General features: G+C 41.3%; 1 protein-coding gene across 8 annotated transcripts in view; it reads left to right on the forward strand.

Annotated features, from left to right (window-relative positions):
- The window catches only part of ARMH3 (armadillo like helical domain containing 3), a 170,248-nt gene that overhangs the window by 37,134 nt on the left and 110,022 nt on the right, over nucleotides 1–23,092 (forward strand). For 7 of the 8 annotated variants that reach the window (XM_060286475.1, XM_060286474.2, XM_060286471.2 and 4 more), the window contains 9 exons: nucleotides 641–687; nucleotides 1,207–1,282; nucleotides 2,967–3,060; nucleotides 8,819–8,920; nucleotides 13,385–13,443; nucleotides 15,044–15,109; nucleotides 16,608–16,677; nucleotides 17,708–17,768; nucleotides 22,754–22,842. In XM_060286475.1, coding sequence (XP_060142458.1) covers nucleotides 641–687; nucleotides 1,207–1,282; nucleotides 2,967–3,060; nucleotides 8,819–8,920; nucleotides 13,385–13,443; nucleotides 15,044–15,109; nucleotides 16,608–16,677; nucleotides 17,708–17,768; nucleotides 22,754–22,842 — 664 coding nt within the window. The remainder of the gene's footprint in view (nucleotides 1–640; nucleotides 688–1,206; nucleotides 1,283–2,966; nucleotides 3,061–8,818; nucleotides 8,921–13,384; nucleotides 13,444–15,043; nucleotides 15,110–16,607; nucleotides 16,678–17,707; nucleotides 17,769–22,753; nucleotides 22,843–23,092) is intronic. The other variant, XM_060286473.2, reaches the window with a different exon arrangement.

Genomic DNA, 23,092 nt, shown 5'->3' on the forward strand with positions numbered 1-23,092 from the left:
AGCTGCATGGTTTTGGGCATCAATAAGTAGGTGGAAAAGGTATTCTTAGATGGATGGGCATCTATCTCAGTGCCTCTGATATCACACATATTGGAGGCAATCTACTCCATTTACTTATTCAACTGCCCTAGCTAGGTCACAAACAAAAGGTTTTATGATGTAAAAGATGGACGGTAGGTTTCATTTAGACAGTTCTGGTCTGAAACCCGGATATTCCCCCAAAGATGGCTCTGTGTTGGATGAACAGCCTGCTTTCCTTGTTCTTTGTGAGTTAGTTCCTGACTTCAAATAAGCAAATTCAAGGGCAGATGCAAAGTGATGAGGATGTTTAGGTTGCCGTTTACTTGTTGTCAGTGGTTACTAAACTTATGCATTAAAAAGGAGAGCTGGACAAAAGTAGTGGGATTGTTTTTTTGCTTTTTAAAGTCCCTTTAAGTAAAGACAAGTTAGGGGAGCTCTCATTGTTTCATTTATTACTTATGATTATTTTAAGATCTTCAAAGTGAACTGGTTTTGTTGTGTGTGACTGGTGGGGCAGGGTTCCAAGCAGCTTGTTTTTTGACTGATTAAAGGCTTGTAGGCACAGAGCACCTCTCACGTTTCCCTGCTATAACTCTGCAATTCCCCTTTTCTTCCACAGGTGGGCAGCATGTTCATAGCAGATGCCCATGAGAAAATCTCAGTGCAGTAAGTGGCTGACGTCCTTGTGCGGTGACTTGAACATTAGTGTGGGCTCTCACTGGATATGAAAGTGTGAAACGTTACTTCTGCTAATCTTTTATAGATTCAAACTTTTTTGGTGATTTATCAACTGTTTCTTGAGTTTTAAACAATAATGGAACCTTAGAAAACTCTGCTTCAGTCACATGTAACGAACCCCAAGAAGCTGAAAAACGGTTCCCAGCTGTCTCTGGAATGAAATGAAAGAGGGCTTGGTGTCTGAGCCAGTTAAAGACTTAACTGGATTGGGGTGGAAGAGCGAGAGGGGGAAATAGTGAATGAAGTAGATAAGAACTAGTTCTAAGGAACTAAAGTTAAAGCTCTGACTGTATACCCTTTACATAAGCCCCAAAAGGAAATAAAGGGAGCATTAGAAACTCAAAGGGATTTATAGTGAGGAGCTGGAGTGAAATCTTACCTTGAGGGTTATACTCTTTTAACTTCTTCATTATAAGAGACTCTCCAATTTGTTCTCTTTTTCTTTAGAACCAACGAGGCCATCCTTCTGGCACTTTACGAAGCTGTTCATTTAAATCGGAACTTTATCACAGTGTTAGCCCAGGTTGGTTAAGTTAAAAACTTCAATTCTTTTTCTCCCTGAATTTCATACATGGCTGTGCCGTGTAAACCCTACTTTGCATTGGTGAGTGGTAGTTATAAAGAGTTGCCTCAGTTGCCTTTGCTTCATGCTCTCCTCAAATATGTATGTTTCCATCTGGTGCTGAAATGGATCTGATAACATGCAAAGTTAATGGTCTTGACCAGTTTACTGATTCAGCTAAACAAATGAGATGAGATTACTGCATTTTGCTCACCGGAAATCCCTTGGTATTATCTGCTCATATGGATTTTTATAACAGGCTTTCTGCTTTCTAAACCTCTGTGGAATTACAACCGGAGATAAAATAGGCCACGTCACTTATCTTATTATCTTACCCATGTCCAAAGAAGAAGAGTACAAAATATCTTATGCAGCGTAAGGTTAGCTGTTAACCAAAAAAAAGAAAAAAAGTTTACAAATATTGAAAGCAGAAAGTCATAGAATCCTGAGTGCTGGATCACTTGCCTAAGGGATAGCCTCGGTAGTTGGTACAGAAGGGAACTTAAATAGGTTGAAAACTTGAGTGATGCTCATGAAAGCTGTCTTAAAAAATTGATAAAGTGTTTTTATTTTAAAGCCAGACTGTTTAAAATATGTATGAAGGTTTCTTTTACAGGAAAGTTTGCTTATGCTTTTTTCTCAAAGGGCAGATGTGTATGGGATCCACTGAGTTTCAGTAACAAAAAAAATAAGGTCAAAAAGCAGTGTGCTGGTTTGAGGGTCTGGCTAAGAGGGACTTATCATTTTTCATGACTGATAACATGAGACTTTACCCACTATTCTCAGGGTGTTCCTTGTCTGCTTTTTGAATTCTGTAACTGATTTTAAAGGAAGAAGTGAGATGGGTAAAATCTGGTAAAGTTGTTGGGGAAGAGAAGGGAGTAGCCACCACTCAGCCCAATTTTCAAGAGCTGATGTGGCAGGGATGGCTAAGGAAGGTAAGGGAAAGAGGAGTTATCTGTTTTGGTCCCCAGTGGGTGTCTCACCCATGTCTCTGCCTCCCAGCCCCACACGCTCTTGTTTGTTGTGAAATGGGAAGGCTGCCCTCTGCATAGCTCTTTTTATAGTACCTGTTATCTCCTTGGCTCACCTGCATTTATTAGTCAACTATGTGGTCATTAGAACAGTCTGTAGATATGTTTTAGGTTGATCTGATAAGAATAGTCCCTTCTCAGATAGGTTCAAATAGGACAGCAAGTGCCCTTTTGTGTGTGTGTGGAATAATTCTGTGTTTTTTTGTTTTGTTTTGTTTTTTACATGGGCCTCTCACTGTTGCGGCCTCTCCTGTTGCAGAGCACAGGCTCCAGACCGGGGCACCAACCCTTATCCCCTGCATGAGCAGGCGGACTCTCAACCACTGTGCCACCAGGGAAGCCCCTATCCCAGTTTTTTATTCATGTGGTTCTGCAGAAAAACTTATGTAATGGGAACTTAGTTGCTTAAAGAAAACTAGCCTGCAGAGCTTCTCATTAGAGTTTAGCAAGCATCAACAGTAATCAGGTACTCATAGGAACTAAATGTAGAAGCAGTCCCTCCTCAGTGAGCTTTCTGTCTAATTATGAGGCCAGGAATACCAGAAAGGATAAGCAGAGGATACCCAGAACTGGATTTTCTCTTTCTTACCCTTATCTGTGCTCTCGTTCAGAGTCATCCAGAAATGGGCTTGGTGACAACCCCCGTCGGCCCTGCTCCAGCAACCCCAGCCACACCACTGGGGACCACGCCGCCCTCCTCTGATGGTAAGTCCACTATCTCCTTTGTTTTCTTGACGAATATGATCTTGAAACTTCAGGGGTGAGCATAGTTCTTTTGGTTTTTTTGTTTTTTTTAACAAAAAGCACAATTGTTAATTCTTTTGCTTAAGAAATTATCTGAAGAACTGTCCTTCAGGATTCATGAAGCTCCAAAGAAAAGTCTGGAAAAGAGAGTCAAATGCTTTTTTCTGTAAAGAAGCTATATAACTCCAGCTTGTCCTCCTCAGGGAATGGCTGTAGAATCATGGAATGCTAGATTTAAAAGGGAGCTCAGAGGTCAGTGATGTCCGTCCTGCCAAACTGTCAGGGTACTTGTGAGGCTCAGATGAGATGTTTTATGAATATCTCGCTAAAATAAATGTAAAATAGTAATATTATCTCTTGTTATCATTTGACAAATGAGAGAATTGAGGCCAGAGAAATAAGAGGTTTGCCTAAGGTTAGTGAGAGTTGAGACTAAAAACCACAACATGGATCAGGGCTGGGACCATGCCTGTTTTGTTTACCACTAATTGCCCAGCATAGTGCCTGCATGGTCACTGCTTAGTAAATATTTGTTGAATAAATGGATGAGAAAGTGAACCTGGGATTTGCTCACTGTTATGTGTCTGCCAGGTACACCCAATTAAAAAATGACAAGTGCATAATAATTGGGAGTTTGCTGGGTGTTTAAGACTTCCCTCCCTAAAAAAATAACAAAAAAATCTCCACTTACCACTGGCACTTAAGAAAAGGGTAACAGAAAAGAAATAATGAATTTTGCCTGATAAACTTTGTGTCAGCCTGAATTGGTTCTATTGTCAGCTGGGTGTGTTTGATGGAATAACTTAACCTAAAAATAATCTTCATTAATATTTGATGTTTTGCCTCAAATGTTGACCTCATTTTGGGTAAAGAAGTACAGGAAATCTAACTTTGATCCTTTCTTTGTGCCTCCCTCCTGTCTGTGTGACATGACTGTCTTTGATCTGCTTTTTCTTCTTCAAAGTTTCATATAACACCTGTGGCATTACCATTTCAAGATAGTACAAGCATTATTGGTATAAAAGCATGACTGGGAGGTGCCACTGATATTCAAGTCTATGGCAGCAAATTGGATCTGTTTAGAATTGAAAGTCAAATTCCAAAATACAGGTTTCCCCTGCTGTCTGAAAGTAGAGCTCTCACATGAAACCTTCTGTAAGCCGAAAAGGCGTAAAGCAAAGAAGCAATTACCTGAGGACACATCTTGCTAACAGGTTTACAAAGGAAATCTAGAAAAAGCACAGATGCTCACAGTTTAAAGCTGTGGCGGCTTGATACTTAGATGCTGCGTGTAGCTTCTGGGGAAGGAATTTGGTGGTGCCACTCTCAACTGCCTGGGATGCTCGCTGCCTCTGTTACAACTTGCTCTAAAACAAACGCTGAACACGACTTTCATTTTTTGCCTTTTTTCTTTCTTTCTCCCCCCCGCCCCCAACTCTTGTCTCTTGTTACATTCATTTCTAGTTGTTAGTAGGTGGTAGGATTTTTTTTTTCTACTTTTCATCGTCTAAATGTGAGGGAAAAAAAATGGAACATGTATACTTTCTTTAAATTTTTTTTCAGTTTTATTGAGGTGATTTGATATGCATATACATTGTGAGAGAATTCCCCCCATCTATTTAATTAACACATTCATTACCTCACATATTTATCTTTTTATTTTTTGGAGGAGGTGAGAACATTTACGTTCTACTCTCTTAGCAGATTTCAAATACAACATGGTGTTATCAACATAGTCCCTGTATTTTACATTAGATCTTCAGATTTTATTAATCTTACAACTGAAATTTTGTACCCTTTTACCAACCTTTTTATATTTCCCCCACCCCTAGCCCCTGGCAACCACTATTCTACTCTCTGCTTCTATAAGTTTGACAGTTTTTTTTAGATTCCACATGTAAGTGATTCAGTACAGTATTTGTCTTTCTCTTTCTGACTTATTTCACTAAGAATAATATTCTCCAGTCCATCCATGTTGCTGCAAATGGCAGAATTTCCTTCTTCCTTGTGACTGAATAATATTCCTTTGTGTGTGTGTATATATATATATATATATATGATATCTTCTTTATCCATTTATCTGTAGATGAACACTTAAGCTGTTTCCATATCTTGGCTACTGTGAATAATGCTGTAATGAACACGGGAGTGAAAATATCTCTTTGATATCCTGTTTTCATTTCTTTTGTATATATACCTAGAAGTGGGATTGCTGGATCATATGGTGGTTCTGTTTTTAATTTTTCGAGGAACCTTCATACAGTTGTCCTCAGTGGTTACACCAATCAACAGTGCACAAGGGTTCGTTTTTTTCCACATCCTCACCAATACTTGTTATCACTTGTCTGTTTTTTCTTTTTTTTTTTTTTTTTTTGGCCAGGCGGCTTGTGGGATCTCAGTTCCCCGACCAGAGATTGAACCTGGGCCTTCTGCAGTGAAAGCTCAGAGTCCTCACTGCTGGACTGCCAGGGTATTCCCTCTCTTGTCTGTTTTTTTTTTAAATTAATTAATTAATTAAAAAATTGTAGTATAGTTGATTTACAATATTATGTAAGTTTCAGGTATACAAATAGTGGTTCACAATTTTTAAAGATTATACTCTATTTATAGTTATTATAAAATGTAGGCTGTAATCCCTGTGATATATCCTTGTAGCTTATTTAGTTTCTATAGTAGTATGTATCTCTTAATTCCCTAACCCTATTCTGCCCCTCCCCACTTCACCTTTTTTCTTTGTTTCTTTTTTTTTTATAAATTTATTTTTGGCTGCGTTGGGTCTTCGCTGCTGCCCACGGGCTTTCTCTAGTTGCGGTGAGTGGGGGCTACTCTTCGTTGCGGTGTGCAGGCTTCTCATTGCAGTGGCTTCTCTTGCTGTGGAGCACGGGTTCTAGGCGTGTGGGCTTCAGTAGGTGTGGCTCGTGGGCTTAGTTGCTCCGCGGCATGTGGGATCTTTCCGGACCAGGGCTCGAACCCATGTCCCCTGCATTGGCAGGCAGATTCTTAACTACTGCGCCACCAGGGAAGTCCCGCCTTTTTTCTTAAAAGTGGAAATTCTCTTTGGATTCTTTCCATTAGCGAAAACAGATACTAATGTAGGTTTTTCGTAAAGGCAAAGTGGCTTATGTAAAAATGAGCTTTCGAAAAGCGGGGCACACCTGTATCTTAATGAGAAGGAACATGTAGCAGGATTGCCTACTTGTCTCTGCTTATTCAGGTCACCAAATATTCCAATGGAAATACTGATCTTTCTCTTTAACGATGAAGCCTGCCTGGTTACCATGGATATCAAAAGGCGTGTATGTAGGTGCGTGTGTGCGTGCGTGCGTGTATGTGTGTGTGTGTGTATCTGAGTTCCATGCAATGTTGGGGTTTGGATGCTTCAGAGAAATGCCTTTCAAACTGTTCATTGGGAACACTTCCACCCACACACTTGATTATGCAATGGCAGGATTTGTGCTTACTTACAACCAGTGAGCTTTTATTTTTTCTAGTGGGAAGATTGGAGTCAGCCCACTTTCAAGTGACTGTCTCCCTTGACAAAGGCTGCTGGGAAGAATTATGAAGCCAAAGATCAAGGAATAAACTCTTCCTTAGGAAGGAGATTTTAATTTGTGAGGGATTTTATTCTATCTCTTCTATTTTGTTCTTTTTCTTCTCTCCTAACTCATTTCCTTCTGTTCGAGTCTAAGTATTATAACCCTGTTTTCAAGTTTTGGTTTTTCATTGGTTTTTAATATAACTGGTGCTCAATAGCCTAGTTATATTTAAAGGTATGTCACTGGAGCCATTTTTTTTTTTTTTTTTGGAGCCATTATTTTTTAAAAGCCAGCAGTTTAGCTGTAACATTTGTTTCCAGTTCAGACTTGACATTTGACTGCTCAGCCTTGGCATAAGAGGACTTTCCGGTAAACTAAAAATACATATACTTCTATATTTCTACATATATAAGGCAGTTTTTTAGTTATTACTGTGTTTGAGTGGGGAAAAAAGTCCCACTAACCAGTTAGATGCCTCTTTGTATTGAACAAAGGAATGATTACGGGCTCTGAGCTTCAGAATAGGCTGTAGATTGAAATGACAGTCTCAGGTCATTAACCCATAACATGAATTAAGACCTTTTAGTATTTCAACATAAAAATATATTTGTCTTTTATTAGTTCTTGGGGGCTGAACTGTGGGAAAACAGCCAAGGGTTAGGCATGTTAATTGCTTCTCGTAAGGCTTTTTGCTGTGCTTGCTATGTATTTTGGATCCATAATATGCAAATGTTTCCCATTGTTAATAAATGTTCTCTGCATACATCGTAATAACTCCAGAGGGATTCATTATCGTTATGAATACATATTATGAATAATATCCCAAACTCAGCTGAGTCTTCGTAGGTGAAAATACAACAGAAAGCTATAGATTCTCTAGTTTGTCTGGGCTATCATGAGCTTCCTTTTGCTTATATATTATGTCTTAGACAGTGTAAAAGTACTTAACAAGATGTCTGAGTCTCGTGTAAAGTATTAGAAACTTGGGAAATCTATATTAGGGCTGTCCTTTGTCAGCCCTAGTCTGGTCCCTTACTGTTCATTGGGACTGTGACACAGAGAATGTGAGCAGGGGTAGTTTCTCTTGGAAACATCAAGCAGCTAGTTATATAAAACTCTGTCCCAATCAGTAATGTCCACCTGTCTTTAGTCTGGTATTCCTTTTCAGGTTCCCTTTCAGGTGGGGAAGGGATTAAAAAATAGTATTTGAGGGCTTCCCTGGTGGTGCAGTGGTTGAGAGTCCGCCTGCCAATGCAGGGGACATGGGTTCGTGCCTCCGTCCGGGAATATCCCACATGCTGTGAAGCGGCTGGGCCTGTGAGCCATGGCCGCTGAGCCTGCGTGTCCGGAGCCTGTGCTCCGCAATGGGAGAGGCCACAACAGCGAGAGGCCCACGTACTGCAAAAAAAAAAAAAAAAAAAAAAAGTATTTGAATGTAGTTCTGCCTTAACTTTTTTTCCTTTCCATCTTGGGTATTTCCAGCCTAAAACCTTATTCTCAAAATTGAGCAATATTTCTCCATATTAGGAATGAATTGTCATTTATTTTAAGCGGTAGACTCATCAAAGCAAGGCTCATTTATATTCAGTACAGCTCTTTCACTTAGGTACAAATTAAATTGCTTTTAAGAAGGGCCTTGAACCCTTTTGGATTACTTGGGGCTAGAAAGTGGAATCAAAATACCCTTCTTAGGGCTTCCCTGGTGGCGCAGTGGTTAAGAGTCTGCCTGTCGATGCAGGGGACACGGGTTTGTGTCCCAGTCTGGGAAGATCCCACATGCCGTGGAGCGCCTGGGCCCGTGAGCCATGGCCGCTGAGCCTGCGCGTCCGGAGCCTGTGCTCCGCAACGGGAGAGGCCACAACAGTGAGAGGCCCGCGTACCGCAAAAAAAAAAAAAAAAAAAAAAAACTCTTCTTAGGATGTTGGGAGAAAAGCACTGTTCTGGAGACTGACATTCTTAGGTAGGAGAGAAGGGCATTGGGCTTAATCTTGGGGGTAGGAAGGGCTGTAGAGGCCTAGGAAGACTAGATAAAGGTTTTATGATAAGCACTTGGTCTTTCCTCTGTTGTGTAAAAAGATTATTTCGTGATTTCCTTGCCTGCTGGCAAGTTGGCTGTCTGTATAGGTAGAAGTGTTAGATGGAATATGTTATAGGCTAAATGCATTTCATCTGTTTTATTCCAGTTATAAGTTCTGTGGAACTCCCACTGGATGCAGATGTACAGACCAGTAATCTACTGATAACCTTCTTAAAGTATAGCTCGATTGTCATGCAGGACACCAAAGGTAAGGCATGCTACTTTGGGGACTTAGGAAGCAGGAGGTGGCAGGTAGCTGCTTAGCTAGAGCAAGGAGCAGCATTAATACTTTGAAGCTTTGACAAGATTTACCATTGGGACCTCCTGTGCAAGGTGATGGTCCTGATTACTGGCAAACAGTGATTTCTTATTGCCAGATGACAATTAGATGGTGTTGGGGAAACCTGGAGCTGGAGGGGGAGTGCTCCAAAGTAGAACAGGAAAAAAATTGATCTCTACAAAAACTAGCAAGTCTTCTTAGCAGATTTTGATAAGTAGATGCAGACTCTTGTGTGTGGGAAGTGAGGGGATTAGCATGTTTCAGGGAATTCCCTTTTGAGGACAAGAACTGAAAACATCAGCTCATAGTGAGAATTAGGACTATTGTACAGAGTACGGTAGGAAGAGGTGCGATTCAGAGGGACTGTGCTCTTTAACACTTAAAACAGGAGTGTCAGTACTCATCCCTGAAATGCAGAATGGAAGTGGGAGAGAAATAGGTATTAGAAAAGTTTGAGTTTATTCTGTCTAGTGTCCTGTTCTTCCTCTGTTGATGATTTTTCTATGATTTTTTTTTTTTTTGCTGTACGTGGGCCTCTCACTGTTGTGGCCTCTCCCGCTGCGGAGCACAGGCTTCAGACGCACAGGCCCAGTGGCCATGGCTCACGGGCCCAGCCGCTCCGCAGCATGTGGGATCCTCCCGGACCGGGGCACGAACCCGTGTCCCCTGAGTCGGCAGGCAGACTCTCAACCACTGCGCCACCAGGGAAACCCTCTATGATCTTTTAATCGGTGGTAGGGTAGTGGAATAGTTGGGCTAGAAGAAGGGATTGGGAGGAAGCCCAGCAAATTCTGTCCAGTATATACATCTCAGGGTTTTTTTTTTTAAACCTAGTTTTTTCTTTATACCAGATTTATATGTTTACAATTTTTATTTATTTATCTCTATTATATTTTTTATTGTAGTAAAATTTACCATTTTAACTATTTTTAAGTGGCACTAAGTACGATCCCATTGTTATGCAACCATTACTACCATCCATCTTTAGAACTCTTCATCTTGTGAAACTAAAACTGTACCCATTAAAAACTTATTCCCTATTCTTCACATTCTCCCCTTTTCCCAATCCCTGGCAACCACCATTCTGCTTTCTATTTCTTTGGATTTGACTACCTCATATAAGTGGAATATATCCCCGTTTTAAGTTTCTCTGGAAATGAGCCTTTTATTTCATGCTGACACTGAGGTAGCATTTTTCCTCCAATTTTGTAAATGAAAAAACTCCAGTAAACAGAGAAGCTGAAAGGGTCATACAGTGATCAGTCATATACCCATTAACATTTTGCCATATTTGGTTTATCTCTAAATTTCTGTGTTATTCTTATTTTGGCTGAATAATTTTAAAGTAAGTTGCAGACGTCATTCTACCTTCACACCAGAAGTACTTTGGCATGTATCTCAAAATTAAAGACATTTTCCTAGATATCCATCATTAAGGCTAAGAAAATCAACAATAGTTCTTTTTTTTTGGCCGTGCCACACGTCTTGCGGGATCTTAGTTCCCCGACCAAGGATTGAACCTGGGCCACCGCAGTGAAAACACTGAGTCCTAACCACTGGCCCACCAGGGAATTCCCAACAGTAATTCTCTAATATCATGTAATAGTCCATATTTAGTTTTTCCCAATTGTCCCCAGAATGTTTTCCATAACCGATAGTTGTTTTTTTTCTTTTAAATAAATAAATATATTTATTTATTTATTTTTTATTTTTGGCTGTGTTGGGTCTTCGTTGCTGTGCGCCGGCTTTCTCTAGTTGCAGTGAGCGGGGCTACTCTATGTTGCGGTGCGTGGGCTTCTCATTGCAGTGGCTTGTCTTGTTGTGGAGCATGGGCTCTAGGCGCACAGGCTTCAGTAGTTGTGGCATATGGGCTCAGTAGTTGTGGCTCACAGGCTCTAGAGCTCAGGCTCAGTAGTTGTGGCACATGGGCTTAGTTGCTCCGAGGCATGTGGGATCTTCCCCGACCAGGGCTTGAACCCGTGTCCCCTGCAGTGGAAGGCAGATTCTTAACCACTGCCACCAGGGAAGCCCATAACCAATAGCTTTTAAACTACACTAGCATTTTATTTTATTTATTTTATTTTTATTTTTTCATTTTTAATAAATAGTTTATTTATCCAACAGTTTCAACCCTGATATTGAAGACTGTTGCAGAGTTTTGTTTTTTTTAAATAAATTTTTAATTTATTTTTGACTGTGTTGGGTCTTCATTGCTACACATGGGCTTTTCTCTAGTTGTGGCAAGCAGGGGCTGCTTTTCATTGTGGTGTGCACGGGCTTCTCATTGTGGTGGCTTCTCTTGTTGCGGAGCACGGCCTCTAGGTGTGCAGGCTTCAGTAGTTGTGGCTCGCAGGTTCTACAGTGCAGGCTCAGTAGTTGTGGTGCACGGGCTTAGTTGCTCCGTGGCATGTGGGATCTTCCCGGACCAGGGCTCGAACCCATGTCCCCTGCATTGGCAGGTGGATTCTTAACCACTGTGCCACCAGGGAATTCCCGGTGGTGTGATTAAACTTGGTTTTTATTGTTCTTTTTTTGTACTTTTCTGAATTAAAAAAATGTTTATAATGAAATATGCCTTATTTTTGTTTTCAGTAACAATTTCTTTTAAGTGGAGAGATAGCTGCAGGCTTTTCTACAAGAGTTGCTTATCAGCTTAAGGGGAAGGGGAGGATAGTGCCAGAGAAACTCTGGCCAGGAATAGGTAGAAGAGTCTTATGAATCTAATTTTGCAGGCAAAGGCATTTCTCTTCTGGCCTAGGGGCTCTGCTGTAAGCTACTGGGAATGTCAGGTAGGAGCATCATCATTACTCTTTTGCACTGCCTATCACTGGGGAGAAGCAAATGTATTTCTTTGACCACACCCTCATTATGCCTTCTGATTGTCAGGTTTTAGTTGATAGATTCCATCTTTGAGGAAGTAACAGGTTAATGTCAGGGTGTGTACTGTTAGCTAACTTCTACAGCACTGTAATCCGTTAATAGATCTCTCCAGAATGAAGTTTAGTCTGGGTCCCGTCAAAGCTAATTTGAAACATCATAAGCCATTTTTCTGGTTTGGATATGCTGGTATGACCTTTTTTTCTTTTTTAAAAATATTTATTTCTTTATTTATCTGGCTTTGTCAGGTCTTAGTTGTGGCATGTGAGATATTTGTGTCGGCACGCGGGCTTCTCTCTAGTTGTGGTGCATGGGCTCTCTAGTTGTGGAGTGCGGGCTTAGTAGTTGCCACTCATGGGCTTAGTTGCCCTGTGGCATGTGGGATCTTAGTTCCCTGACCAGGGATCAAACCCCAGTCCTCTGCATTGGAAGGTGGATTCTTAACCACTGGACCACCAGGGAGTCCCAATGACCCTCTTTTTACCTCCATTTCACCCCTTCACCCACAAAGATCCTGGAAAGTAAAGAAGTTTTGATGGTTCTGGTAATTGGCAGTGATGGAGTAGCTCTTTCTGGGTCATTTGTTTGGGCTTAGAGCCCTGTTACTGAGGTTGCCTTCTTTTTTTTTTTTTTTTTTTTGCTGTACGCGGGCCTCTCACTGTTGTGGCCTCTCCTGTTGCGGAGCACAGGCTCTGGACGGTCAGGCTCAGGGGCCATGGCTCACGAGCCCAGCCGCTCCGCGGCATGTGGGATCCCCCCGGATCGGGGCACGAACCCGTGTCCCCTGCATTGGCAGGCGGACTCTCAACCACTGCACCACCAGGGTAACCCTGCCTTCTTTTTTAATAACAAGAATGTGAGTTCTGGGAGACCACATACCTTTGTTTAGTTCAGTGCTATGTCTCTATTGCCTAGCACAGTGCCTGCCACATAGTAGGTACTAAATAAATATTTTAGAGTGAATAGCTTTGGCAGGAAGAAAAATGATCAGCTTATGGGCATAAGTAGTGTTCACAGTGCAAGGAGAAGCATGAGCTTGACCCTAGTCTCCAGTTAATTTCTTTCTGATTCATAGCCAGTTTGCTATGAACAGTTATAAAACTTTTCTAGATTTTGTGGTAGATGGGTAAAGGTGGTGGTGCTTTTAGCTAGTGGATGAGGAGGGGTGGGAAAGGGAATAGGTCTGATTATTCAGAAGCAAAGGGCTGATATAGAAACAAAGGGCATAGCCCTGACTTGGGCCATGGTATTAGTGACCATTACAATAATTGGATGGTTCTCAGGAAGATGGTTAGCTATCCATCAGACTACCAGAATACTTAGGAAAAAAATCTTATGGGGGAATTCTTTTGCCTAGAAGAAAAGCAAGGATTACTCTAGTAGAACCTTGATTTTCATTCATGAATTTTGTGGGGAGAGAAAGTGTGAATGTTCTTTTTGATGATACACATCTTTATTCTCTATAGAAACATGGTCGGGATGATTTAGAGAGAAGGGTTTATTTTTTCTTTTCAGATGAGCACCGGCTTCACAGCGGCAAACTCTGTCTGATTATCCTTACGTGTATTGCAGAGGTAGGTCTCACGAGCCTTCTGGTATTAGCGAATCTCTTAACAAAGTGCTGTCTCTTTCTGCGCTTCTTCCAAGTTCCTGTCCCCTGACTTTTAGAGTCCCAAAGTTTAGGAGAGAAAATCTTCCCACTTTGTATTATCTCCTCCACTAGAATGTAAGCACCACTAGAATGTAAGCAATAGGAGGTACTTTGTCTTCTTCACCAGTGTATTCTTAGCATCTGGCACATAGTAGGCTCAGTATTTACTGCATGACCTAATAATGAATTGTGATGTGATAACTGCTATAACTGGAATATTCTAGTTCTTTTTTTATTTTATTTTTTTAAGATTCTAGTTCTTCAGAGTTTGAAACTCTGAAGAGAGTTATACCTCTTCAGAGAAAACAGTCCTGCCCTTTTGAAACTGTTCATGTTGGGTCTTTTGCATTTAGCAAAATGAAAAAAGGAGCTCAGGTTTCTGTGGGGACAGGTGGAGACAAAAGCCGAAGAGGGGCATTGGAAACTGAGTCAAGTGGGCTGATTGCAGTTTGATGAAGAACAAGAACCCGAGGGGAAAAAAGAAGAGATGCTTGGGCTTTGTAAGGAGACACTTTTGGTTGGATTAATTAGGCCTGAACTCACCCTAGATCTTGGTGGCAACACAGGTATGGCAGAAATTGAGTCAATTTAGAGCTAAATTTGTAGTTTCAGACTCTTCCTTCACTTACTCCTTACTCTGATCTTTTCTCTCCTAAGAAAAACAATTAAGGCGTGGTCCATGTGGAACAGAGATCTCTCTCAGTCTTTCCATTTTTATGTTCTTGGTGAAAAGATGACCTGCTTTTCACCAGGTTAGGGGTAGCTGGTTATAGAAGAGCTGCTTATTAGCAGTGGAACTGGTGTAATTGCTTTTCAAAAATCTTTCTAAGAAAATCTTCAAAGGAGTTGTTTTTCACAAATGGTAACAGTTCCTAGGAATTGGAGTCTGTAGGCACATCAGATCTTCAGAAGAGATGTTGGGAAAGGGCCAAGGGATGTTTATTACTGATTCATGGTGAGAGGTTTTTGATTTTATATCAGTCTTCAGCAAAGCCAGGGAGAGACGGGGTCTTACCTACTGCCATGTTGCCTGTGTAAGCAGCTTTCTCTTGCTATGCCAAGCCCGTTCCCGGCGGAGTGCAGACCTTTCTTCTTAATCGTAGATCCTCATGTGGGGCCTGCACATGTATCCTGCAATCCCTATGAAAACCTTCAAGCTGTCACAAACAGAGCAGGCTCCTTGGGCAGATGGGAAGGAAGAGAGAATAGGAAAACACATGCCTCTCAGCATTTGCCTCAAGTGCCTGTGCCTTAATTTTTATTGTTCGTAATTTGCTTAGAGACTTTTGGCCAGTTAGAGACACACTGGGAAATTACACCCAAGTGAAATCTCATGGCTTAAGTGGGGCTTGACATAAAGGCTCTAGGCTCATCCCATTACTCTCTAACTGGTCCTTGAAAGGAGTTCTTTAAGTCCTACAAATCCTTGGGCTTTAAGATGATAGATTATAGACAGATTATAAACTGAGTGTCTTAAGTATAGCACTCATTCCTTACTTTTAATCTGTTTTTATTTTTATTAGGATCAGTATGCCAATGCATTTTTGCATGATGACAACATGAATTTTCGAGTAAACTTACATAGAATGGTAAGTGTGACTTTTGCTTCTTGTTTTTTCTTAGAGGAATTTTTCTGCCAACACAAAATTGATCCTACTAGAACAAGTGTGGGTGGAAATTTATGCTAAAGGGCTCTTGCTTAACTGCTGTTCAGAAGACCCATACTGGTTGTTGGGATTTTTTGTGTGTGTCATGGAGGTGTTACCTACTCAAGAGAGGGTGGAAAGATCCATAATCATATACCCATGGCAGTAATATTAGAATGTATCAGGGGACTTCCCTGGCAGTCCAGTGGTTAAGACTCTGCAGTTCCTCTGCAGGGGGCATGGGTTTGATCCCTGGTCGGGGAACTAAGATCCCACATGCCACCCAACGTGGCCAAAAACAAACAAACAAACAAACAAAAAACAAAAAGGGACTTCCCTGGTGGCACAGTGGTTAAGAATCCGCCTGCCAGTGCACGAGACATGGGTTTGATCCCTGGTCCGGGAAGATCCCACATGCCACGGAGCAACTAAGCCTGTGCGTCACAACTGCTGAGCTCGTGTGCCACAACTAATGAAGCCTGCGTGCCTAGAGCCCATGCTCCACAACAAGAGAAGCCACCCCAATGAGAAGCACGCGTACCTCAACGAAGGGTAGCCCCTGCTTGCAGCAAGTAGAGGAAGCCCGCACACAGCAGCGAAGACCCAACGCAGCCAAAAGTAAATAAGTAAAATAAATAAATTTAAAAACAAACAAAAAAACCCCTCAAAAGTATATCTTGACTAGAGATATACTTTTATACAAGTATATACGAGATAGAATGTATCAGTAATGTAGATTTCAACAAGGAGATGGGCCTAAGCCTTTTGCTTTCAAAATGTAGTACGATCTTTGATTGGTTGATGCTAGATCCTGCTTTGATTTATTCATCTGAGAGGTGGGGGAAATAAGAGTATGAAGGATCAGGGAATTTCCTAAAACTTGGAGGTATGTTCAGAAATATCACATTGAGGTTTATATTAAAACTTTCTTAAAAAAAAAACTATTTTTTTTAAACTGCTACTGTTGCTGCCTTTACACAGTCACATTTTCTTTTTTGAAAAATAAATTTCTTTTTATTTATTTATTGGCTGTGCTGGGTCTTCGTTGCTGCGCACGGGCTTTCTCTAGTTGCGGTGAGCGGGGGCTACTCTTTGTTGCGGTGTGCGGGCTTCTCACTGTGGTGCCCTCTCTTGTTGCGGAGCACGGGCTCTAGGCACGCGGGCTTCAGTAGTTGTGGCACACAGGCTCAGTAGTTGTGGCTCACGGGCTCTAGAGCGCAGGCTCAGTAGTTGTGGTGCACGGGCTTAGTAGCTCCGCGGCATGTGGGATCTTCCCGGACCAGGGCTTGAACCCGTGTCCCCTGCATTGGCAGGCAGATTCTTAACCACTGCACCACCAGGGAAGCCCCCAGTAGTGATTTTATTTGCATGAAAAACATGATGGTAAGCCATTGGATGTTAGTTCAGATGTCTACTAGTTTCATTTCTTTTTTATGTGAAGCCTATGAGACACAGGAAGAAGGCAGCAGACAAGAACCTTCCCTGCCGTCCTTTGGTATGTGCAGTACTGGGTGAGTATCATCAAAATTGGCATGTTTCTGGGCCAGCGATAGGTTTTCATGATTAAGATGAGGGATAGATCCTGGTTGATGTGCGCTTCCTCCTCAGAGAAGAAGTTACTGGTTATGTTTCTTCCCTGGCCTAAGAAACCATGTTTCTTGTTGAGTTTGGTAAAGCAATCCCAAGGAGTATAATGCTCAATTAAAGGGTGCTCTTGTTCAAAGAAAAAGATCTTTGTAGGGAGACAAATGTCTAAGTCTAACCTTGATACATGATTTAAATTTGTAAACTGTCTTACACTTGATCAAGATTTCAAATTCTTCCCTCCCTTTCTTGGTCCAAATTGTGTGTCAGCTGGCCAGGAGGCTTGAAGTTCAAGGTTCAGACATATAAAACTTCCTCTGAGTAAATTAAGCTGAGAGGAGGCTGACAGAGCTGACAGCTAAGGGGCTGTATTGTAGGTAATTTAATCTGCCCAGAATTCTACATTTTCCTCAGGTAAATGATCTGAACTCTTAATTCCATTTCACCTGGGTATTCAGCCCTACCTCCTAAATCTACTTGATTTTAGAAACAATAATTAAGGCTATATAATATTAAGCCTCTATTGACCCAAAGCTCCTCAGACCATTTCAGTCAATACCTGTCAAACTGAGTGTGATAGGAAGACGAGATAGACTGACATAGCTTTAGAGTTTGAGTCTGGTTACACGGATGTGATCCATAGTTTTTTTCTCTGCTTGCCTCATCACTTGGTTCTCAGAATGTGATTTCCTTCTGGCATTTTGCATTAGTGTCATGGTATGAAGTATCTGTACAATGAAATCTCCCTTGTATCTGAGTTTATTGGCAGGTCAAAGTATCCTTCTGGAAGTAGGAGAGAGCTAATTTTCTTTTTACCTTACAAGTGGCAGGTGGTGAAAGTGTTGCAAAAAGTGCCTTATATAAAATAAAGTGCACTGAGAAGGTTTTTTCCCCAGCCCAAAGGCAAGCAATGAATTTCATTCTGATTGATGTAATTTTTCTCTTTTTCCCATTCAGACCTGATGGTAGAGTTTATTGTAACACACATGATGAAGGAGTTTCCTATGGATCTCTATGTGTAAGTACCGTGGTTCATTTAATGTGTGCAAATCTGTTTTATAGAATGGAGTGATGGGAAGTTTAATAGTCACAAAATTTTTATGTACACTTCAGGAAAAGCACATTTATGTGCGGAGAAGTGTCAGGGAGTGTTTTATGGCCTGTTTTATACATTTTTCCAGAAGGGGGGAAAAGTACAAACTATGTATCTTCATTATCACTTTTAGGCACACTGCATGAAGAACAGGGCTGATGCGTTGAAGCAGTGATCATAGCTGACTCCTGTATCCAAGGATATGGAATACTAGCAGACCACTTAGTCATCCCTGGGCTTTGGCATCAAAGGAGTCAGCAGTATTTAAAAGATATGGAAAGGCCAGAGGGATAGATCTTTTGGTTCATTCTTAGCCTACATTGTACTAGCCACATAGTCAGAACTCTGCTAGCTAGGCAGATTATCTATATAGTGGCCAGGCTGGGAGATTCCTGCCTCCTGAGGAGATCTGATTGTCTGTCACAATTCTTTACAACCAGTATAACTAGAGATGACTGAAAATCTTCATATTTTAATAAAGTTTAAGCCTTTAGGCTTTCTCTCTTCTTTGGTATTTCAGCATTCTTCTTATCATCAGTGCCTAACAGCTGTGCCATGTTAGTGTGATCTCAAATATATGTATTATCTTTATTCCTTAAAATGCATCTGAATTCAATCTGACAACAGAATTAGTACCTCCACTTTTTTGAGTAAGAGGAAGTTTGGTGCACAGCAAGCTTAGTGTACCTCATTCCAATGCTAGGCCTGGGATCTAGGGAGATATGAAAGATTTTACTCTGACTAGAGTAGATCTCCAGCTTTTTAGACTGTTTGTAGGCTACATATTTTTGGTTTCCTAGATATGAAATAATGATACAAATTTTACTTTTAGGTAAGTAGGTTGTGGTTTGCATTTTTCCATATCTTTTGGGTGTTTAAAAGTTAGTCTGAAAAAAAAAAAAAAGTTAGTCTGATCCTTTATTTCAACTCAAAGACCATGAAAAGCTGCTTTTTTTTTTTTATAACACTTACCAGATGAGTTTTCTGCTTGTTTTAGATAGGATCGCTGAACATCAGTACCTCAGGGATCAGATTTGTTTTGCTACAGATTATATTTTTAGCTTGTTTATCTAATGTTCTAGTTCTAGGATATGCTCTTTATGTTGTAGTATATTATTATAGTCTTAGTTTTCTCATTTTCCAGGCAAGGAAACTGAGGCTCTGGAGGTTGGGTTGTTCTGTTAGTAAGCACCATTGCCTGGACTTGAACCCAAAGTTTCTTACAGTAAATCCTAAGCTGTTCCCACCCCTTCTCAGGTGTATTATCTATTGCTATGTAACAAACTACTTCAAAACATAGGGGTTTAAAACAAACATTTACTACCTCATAGTTTTTGTGGCTCAGAAATCCTAGCAGCTTAGCTGGGTAGTTTGGGCATAGGGTTTGGCAGAGGCTGCAGTTAGTGTGTTAGCTTTACTGGGGCTCTACTGGGCTGTACTGGGGCTGGAGAATTGCTTCCAAGCTCACTTACATGGTTGTTGGTAAATCTCAGTTCCTTGCCATGTGGGCCTCTCCATAGGGTTGCTTGACATGGCAGCTGGCTTTCTTCAAAGCAAGTAATACAAGAGAGAAAGAGAAGAGTGAGAGCCCAGGATGGAAGCTATAATGCCTTTTATAACTTAATCTCAAATGACATGCCATTTCTGTTGGTCATACAGACCAAGCCTAATACAATGTGGGAGGAGACTCCATAAGGTTGTGAATGCCAGGAGGTGGGGACCATTGGGGGCCATCTTGCAGGCCGGCTACCACAGTTACCTACCTAGTTGAGTTGCATCACCAAGATTCAAACTCAAGTCTGTCTGACCCCAGAGGCTGTACTCTTTCTTAACTACTACTATGATAAATGACAAAGGAAAGATTTGTACAGGGTGACTAATGCTCACTGGGGCATCAAAGAGGGCTGTGTTTGACCTGAGTCATGAAGAAACAATAGGAGTTTTCTATGCAGAGGAGTGGGGGAGGGACATCCCAAGCAGGGGACCAGCATGTTCAAAAGCTTGGAGACTTGAAAGTGTGGCATGTTTGGAGAATAGAAAGTAATTCAGGAGGATTAGAGTGTAGGGTACATGGAGGAAGGATAAGAGAGTAGAAAAAATGTTACCTGATTTAAGTGGATGATGGGTGTAACAGTTGAAGATGAGGATGGCATGATAAGACTGTGTATTCAGTACTTAGAGTTATGGTATGTCACTGTCCACCCAAACCCTCACATCTCAGCCAGTGAACCTGATCTACACTAAATATTTTAACTCCCTCTCCCCAGTAGTTCCTGCCTTTTTTTGTTTTGCCTTGCTTTCTCAGTTCTTTTTCCACCTGCTTCCTAATTGAATGTCCTGAGGTTAGGGAAGATGGAGAAGATAACAAGCTGACAGAGCCTGGGCAGAAGTTCCTACCCTCAGGCTGAATTCACTTTCTTCATTACTACCCATGGGCATATTTCCATATCTCCCTCCCCCAACTTCCAGTCTTCTTTCCAGTTTTTGACATTTGGAGCATCAAGTCCTTTTTAGGTGAACTTATCTGCTCCGAGCTGGGCATCAGGCCAGCTTGCTGCTCTCACTTCTCATTATGTACTGCTTTTCAGCAACATACAGCGCAATGAGAAATTGAAAGCAAAATGAATTTCTACCATTTCAGATAAGTGTATAATCTTCCTGGTGAAATATGAAGAAATATGGAGCATGGAAACACTTAATACTCAAGTCAGAATCTGTGTCAGAAACGAAATAGTCTCATATCTGTGTATGAATGCTGTAGGTAAAGTAATAATGGGGGGAGGTGCTTATACGAAAAAAAAAGAGAGAAAAGTCTTGCCTGGAGCAGTAAGAGGTAGGAAAACCCAACAAATGAATTTCTTCTTCTGGATGTCTACTCTGTGATTCTTGCCGCCACTCCCACTGCTGGCCCAGGATTTGGGAGTTAGGGGAAACAGTCTCTGGGGAGAGTAAACTCTCCTTTAAGTTACTCTTACATGGAAAACTTGGACTCCTTCTAATCAGGGATTCTCTGTGGGTAGAGACTTCAGTGGACCCCACAAGAAGATTTCAGGTTAAAATGGAACTGTCTTGTGTTGAAATAGGAAACCACTACATGCATAAAAGAAACACCCTAAGCAGTCAGCTTAGAGTCATTCAGCCAGTATATATATATATTTTATATATATATATATATATATATATTTAAATATATATTTTAAATTATTTATTTATTTGGCTGTGCTGGGTCTTAGTTGCCACATGTGGGATCTTCGTTGCAGCATGCGGGATCTTTAGTTGCGGCATGTGGGATCTTTTAGTTGCAGCATGTGGGATCTAGTTCCCTGACCAGGGATTGAACCCAGGCCACCTGCATTGGAAGCGTGGAGTCTTGACCACTGGACCACCAGGGAAGTCCCCAGAACTGAATTTTTAATTTAACTTTTAATGTAAATAAAATTTACATTTTATTTAAAATTTAATTTATATTAAAAACAAATTTAAATAGATCTAAAGACTTAAGGTCTTTAATTTTATGTTTTTGCATCCTATGTCTGCAATTTCGAATGGAGTAGTCTAATTTTGGTCTAGTGGTGCATCCTTCCTCTCAGGAAAGACACTCAAGGGAATGGTATCAGTAGTGCCTAATTGAATATTGACCTATATGTGGTTATAGCTCCCTTTTCCTAGTGATAGGGGGAATTAGCACAAGCAGTGTGTGTGGGATGGGGAGGGGGGATTTTTTTTTTAACACCTTTATTGGAGTATAATTGCTTTACAATGATGTATGGTTTCTGCTTTATAACAAAGTGAATCAGCTATACATATACATATATCTCCATATGTCTTCCCTCTTATGTCTCCCTCCCATCCTCCCTATCCCACCCCTCTAGGTGGTCACAAAGCACCGAGCTGATCTCCTTGTGCTATGCGGCTGCTTCCCACTAGCTATCTGTTTTACATTTGGTAGTGTGTATATGTCCATGCCACTCTCTCACTTTGTCCCAGCTTACCCTTCCCCCTTCCCAGGTCCTCACATCCATTCTCTACGTCTGTGTCTTTATTCCTGTCCTGCCCCTAGGTTCATCAGAACCAGTTTGTTTTTTTTTTTTTAGATTCCATATATATGTGTTAGCATACGGTATTTGTTTTTCTCTTTCTGACTTACTTCACTCTGTATGACAAACTCTAGGGTCCATCCACCTCACTACAAATAACTCAATTTCGTTTCTTTTTCTGGCTGAGTAATATTCCATTGTATATATGTGCCACATCTTCTTTATCCATTCATCTGTTGATGGACACTTAGGTTGCCTCCATGTCCTGGCTATTGTAAATAGAGCTGCAGTGAACATTGTGGTGCATGACTCTTTTTTGAATTATGGTTTTCTCAGGGTATATGCCCAGTAGTGGGATTGCTATGTCATATGGTAGTTCTATTTTTAGTTGTTTTTTTTTTTTTGCCGTACGCGGGCCTCTCGCTGTTGTGGCCTCTCCCGTTGCGGAGCACAGGCTCCGGATGCGCAGGCTCAGTGGCCATGGCTCATGGGCCCAGCCTCTCCGCGGCATGTGGGATCTTCCCAGACCAGGGCACGAACCCATGTTCCCTGCATCGGCAGGCGGACTCTCAACCACTGTGCCACCAGGGAAGCCCTATTTTTAGTTTTTTAAGGAACCTCCATACTGTTCTCCATAGTGGCTGTATCAATTTACATTCCCACCAACAGTGTAAGAGGTTTCCCTTTTTGGGCAGGGGGGATTTATCTACCAGAAAGCTGCAGGTAGAAGTTCATTTCTTTCCCATGTGTACAGATTCATATCCAGTGTCTTTTGTGGCCTTAGCAAAAGCTGCCTCATTAAAGAAAGGGTATCTGTGGTGAGTTGCACCATATTTTTAGGCTTATTCCAGTTTTTCTCTTTTTCTCTTACAGGCGCTGCATTCAGGTAGTACATAAACTACTTTGCTATCAGAAGAAGTGTAGAGTACGCCTGCATTATACCTGGCGGGAGCTCTGGTCAGGTAACTTTCTCTTTTGAATTCATCCTCTTTTCCTATATCTTTTTTTTTTTTTTAACAAATTTATTTATTTATTTGTGGCTGCACTGGGTCTTCGTCATTGCACATGGGCTTTTCTCTAGTTGCGGCGAGCGGGCTTCTCATTGCAGTGGCTTCTCTTGTTGCAGATCACAGGCTCTAGGCGCGTGGGCTTCTGTAGTTGTGGTATGCGGGCTCAGTAGTTGTGGCTCGCAGGTTCTAGAGCGCAGGCTCA

The sequence above is a fragment of the Globicephala melas genome, chromosome 16 (genome assembly GCF_963455315.2).
Source record: "Globicephala melas chromosome 16, mGloMel1.2, whole genome shotgun sequence".
NCBI lineage: Eukaryota > Metazoa > Chordata > Mammalia > Artiodactyla > Delphinidae > Globicephala > Globicephala melas.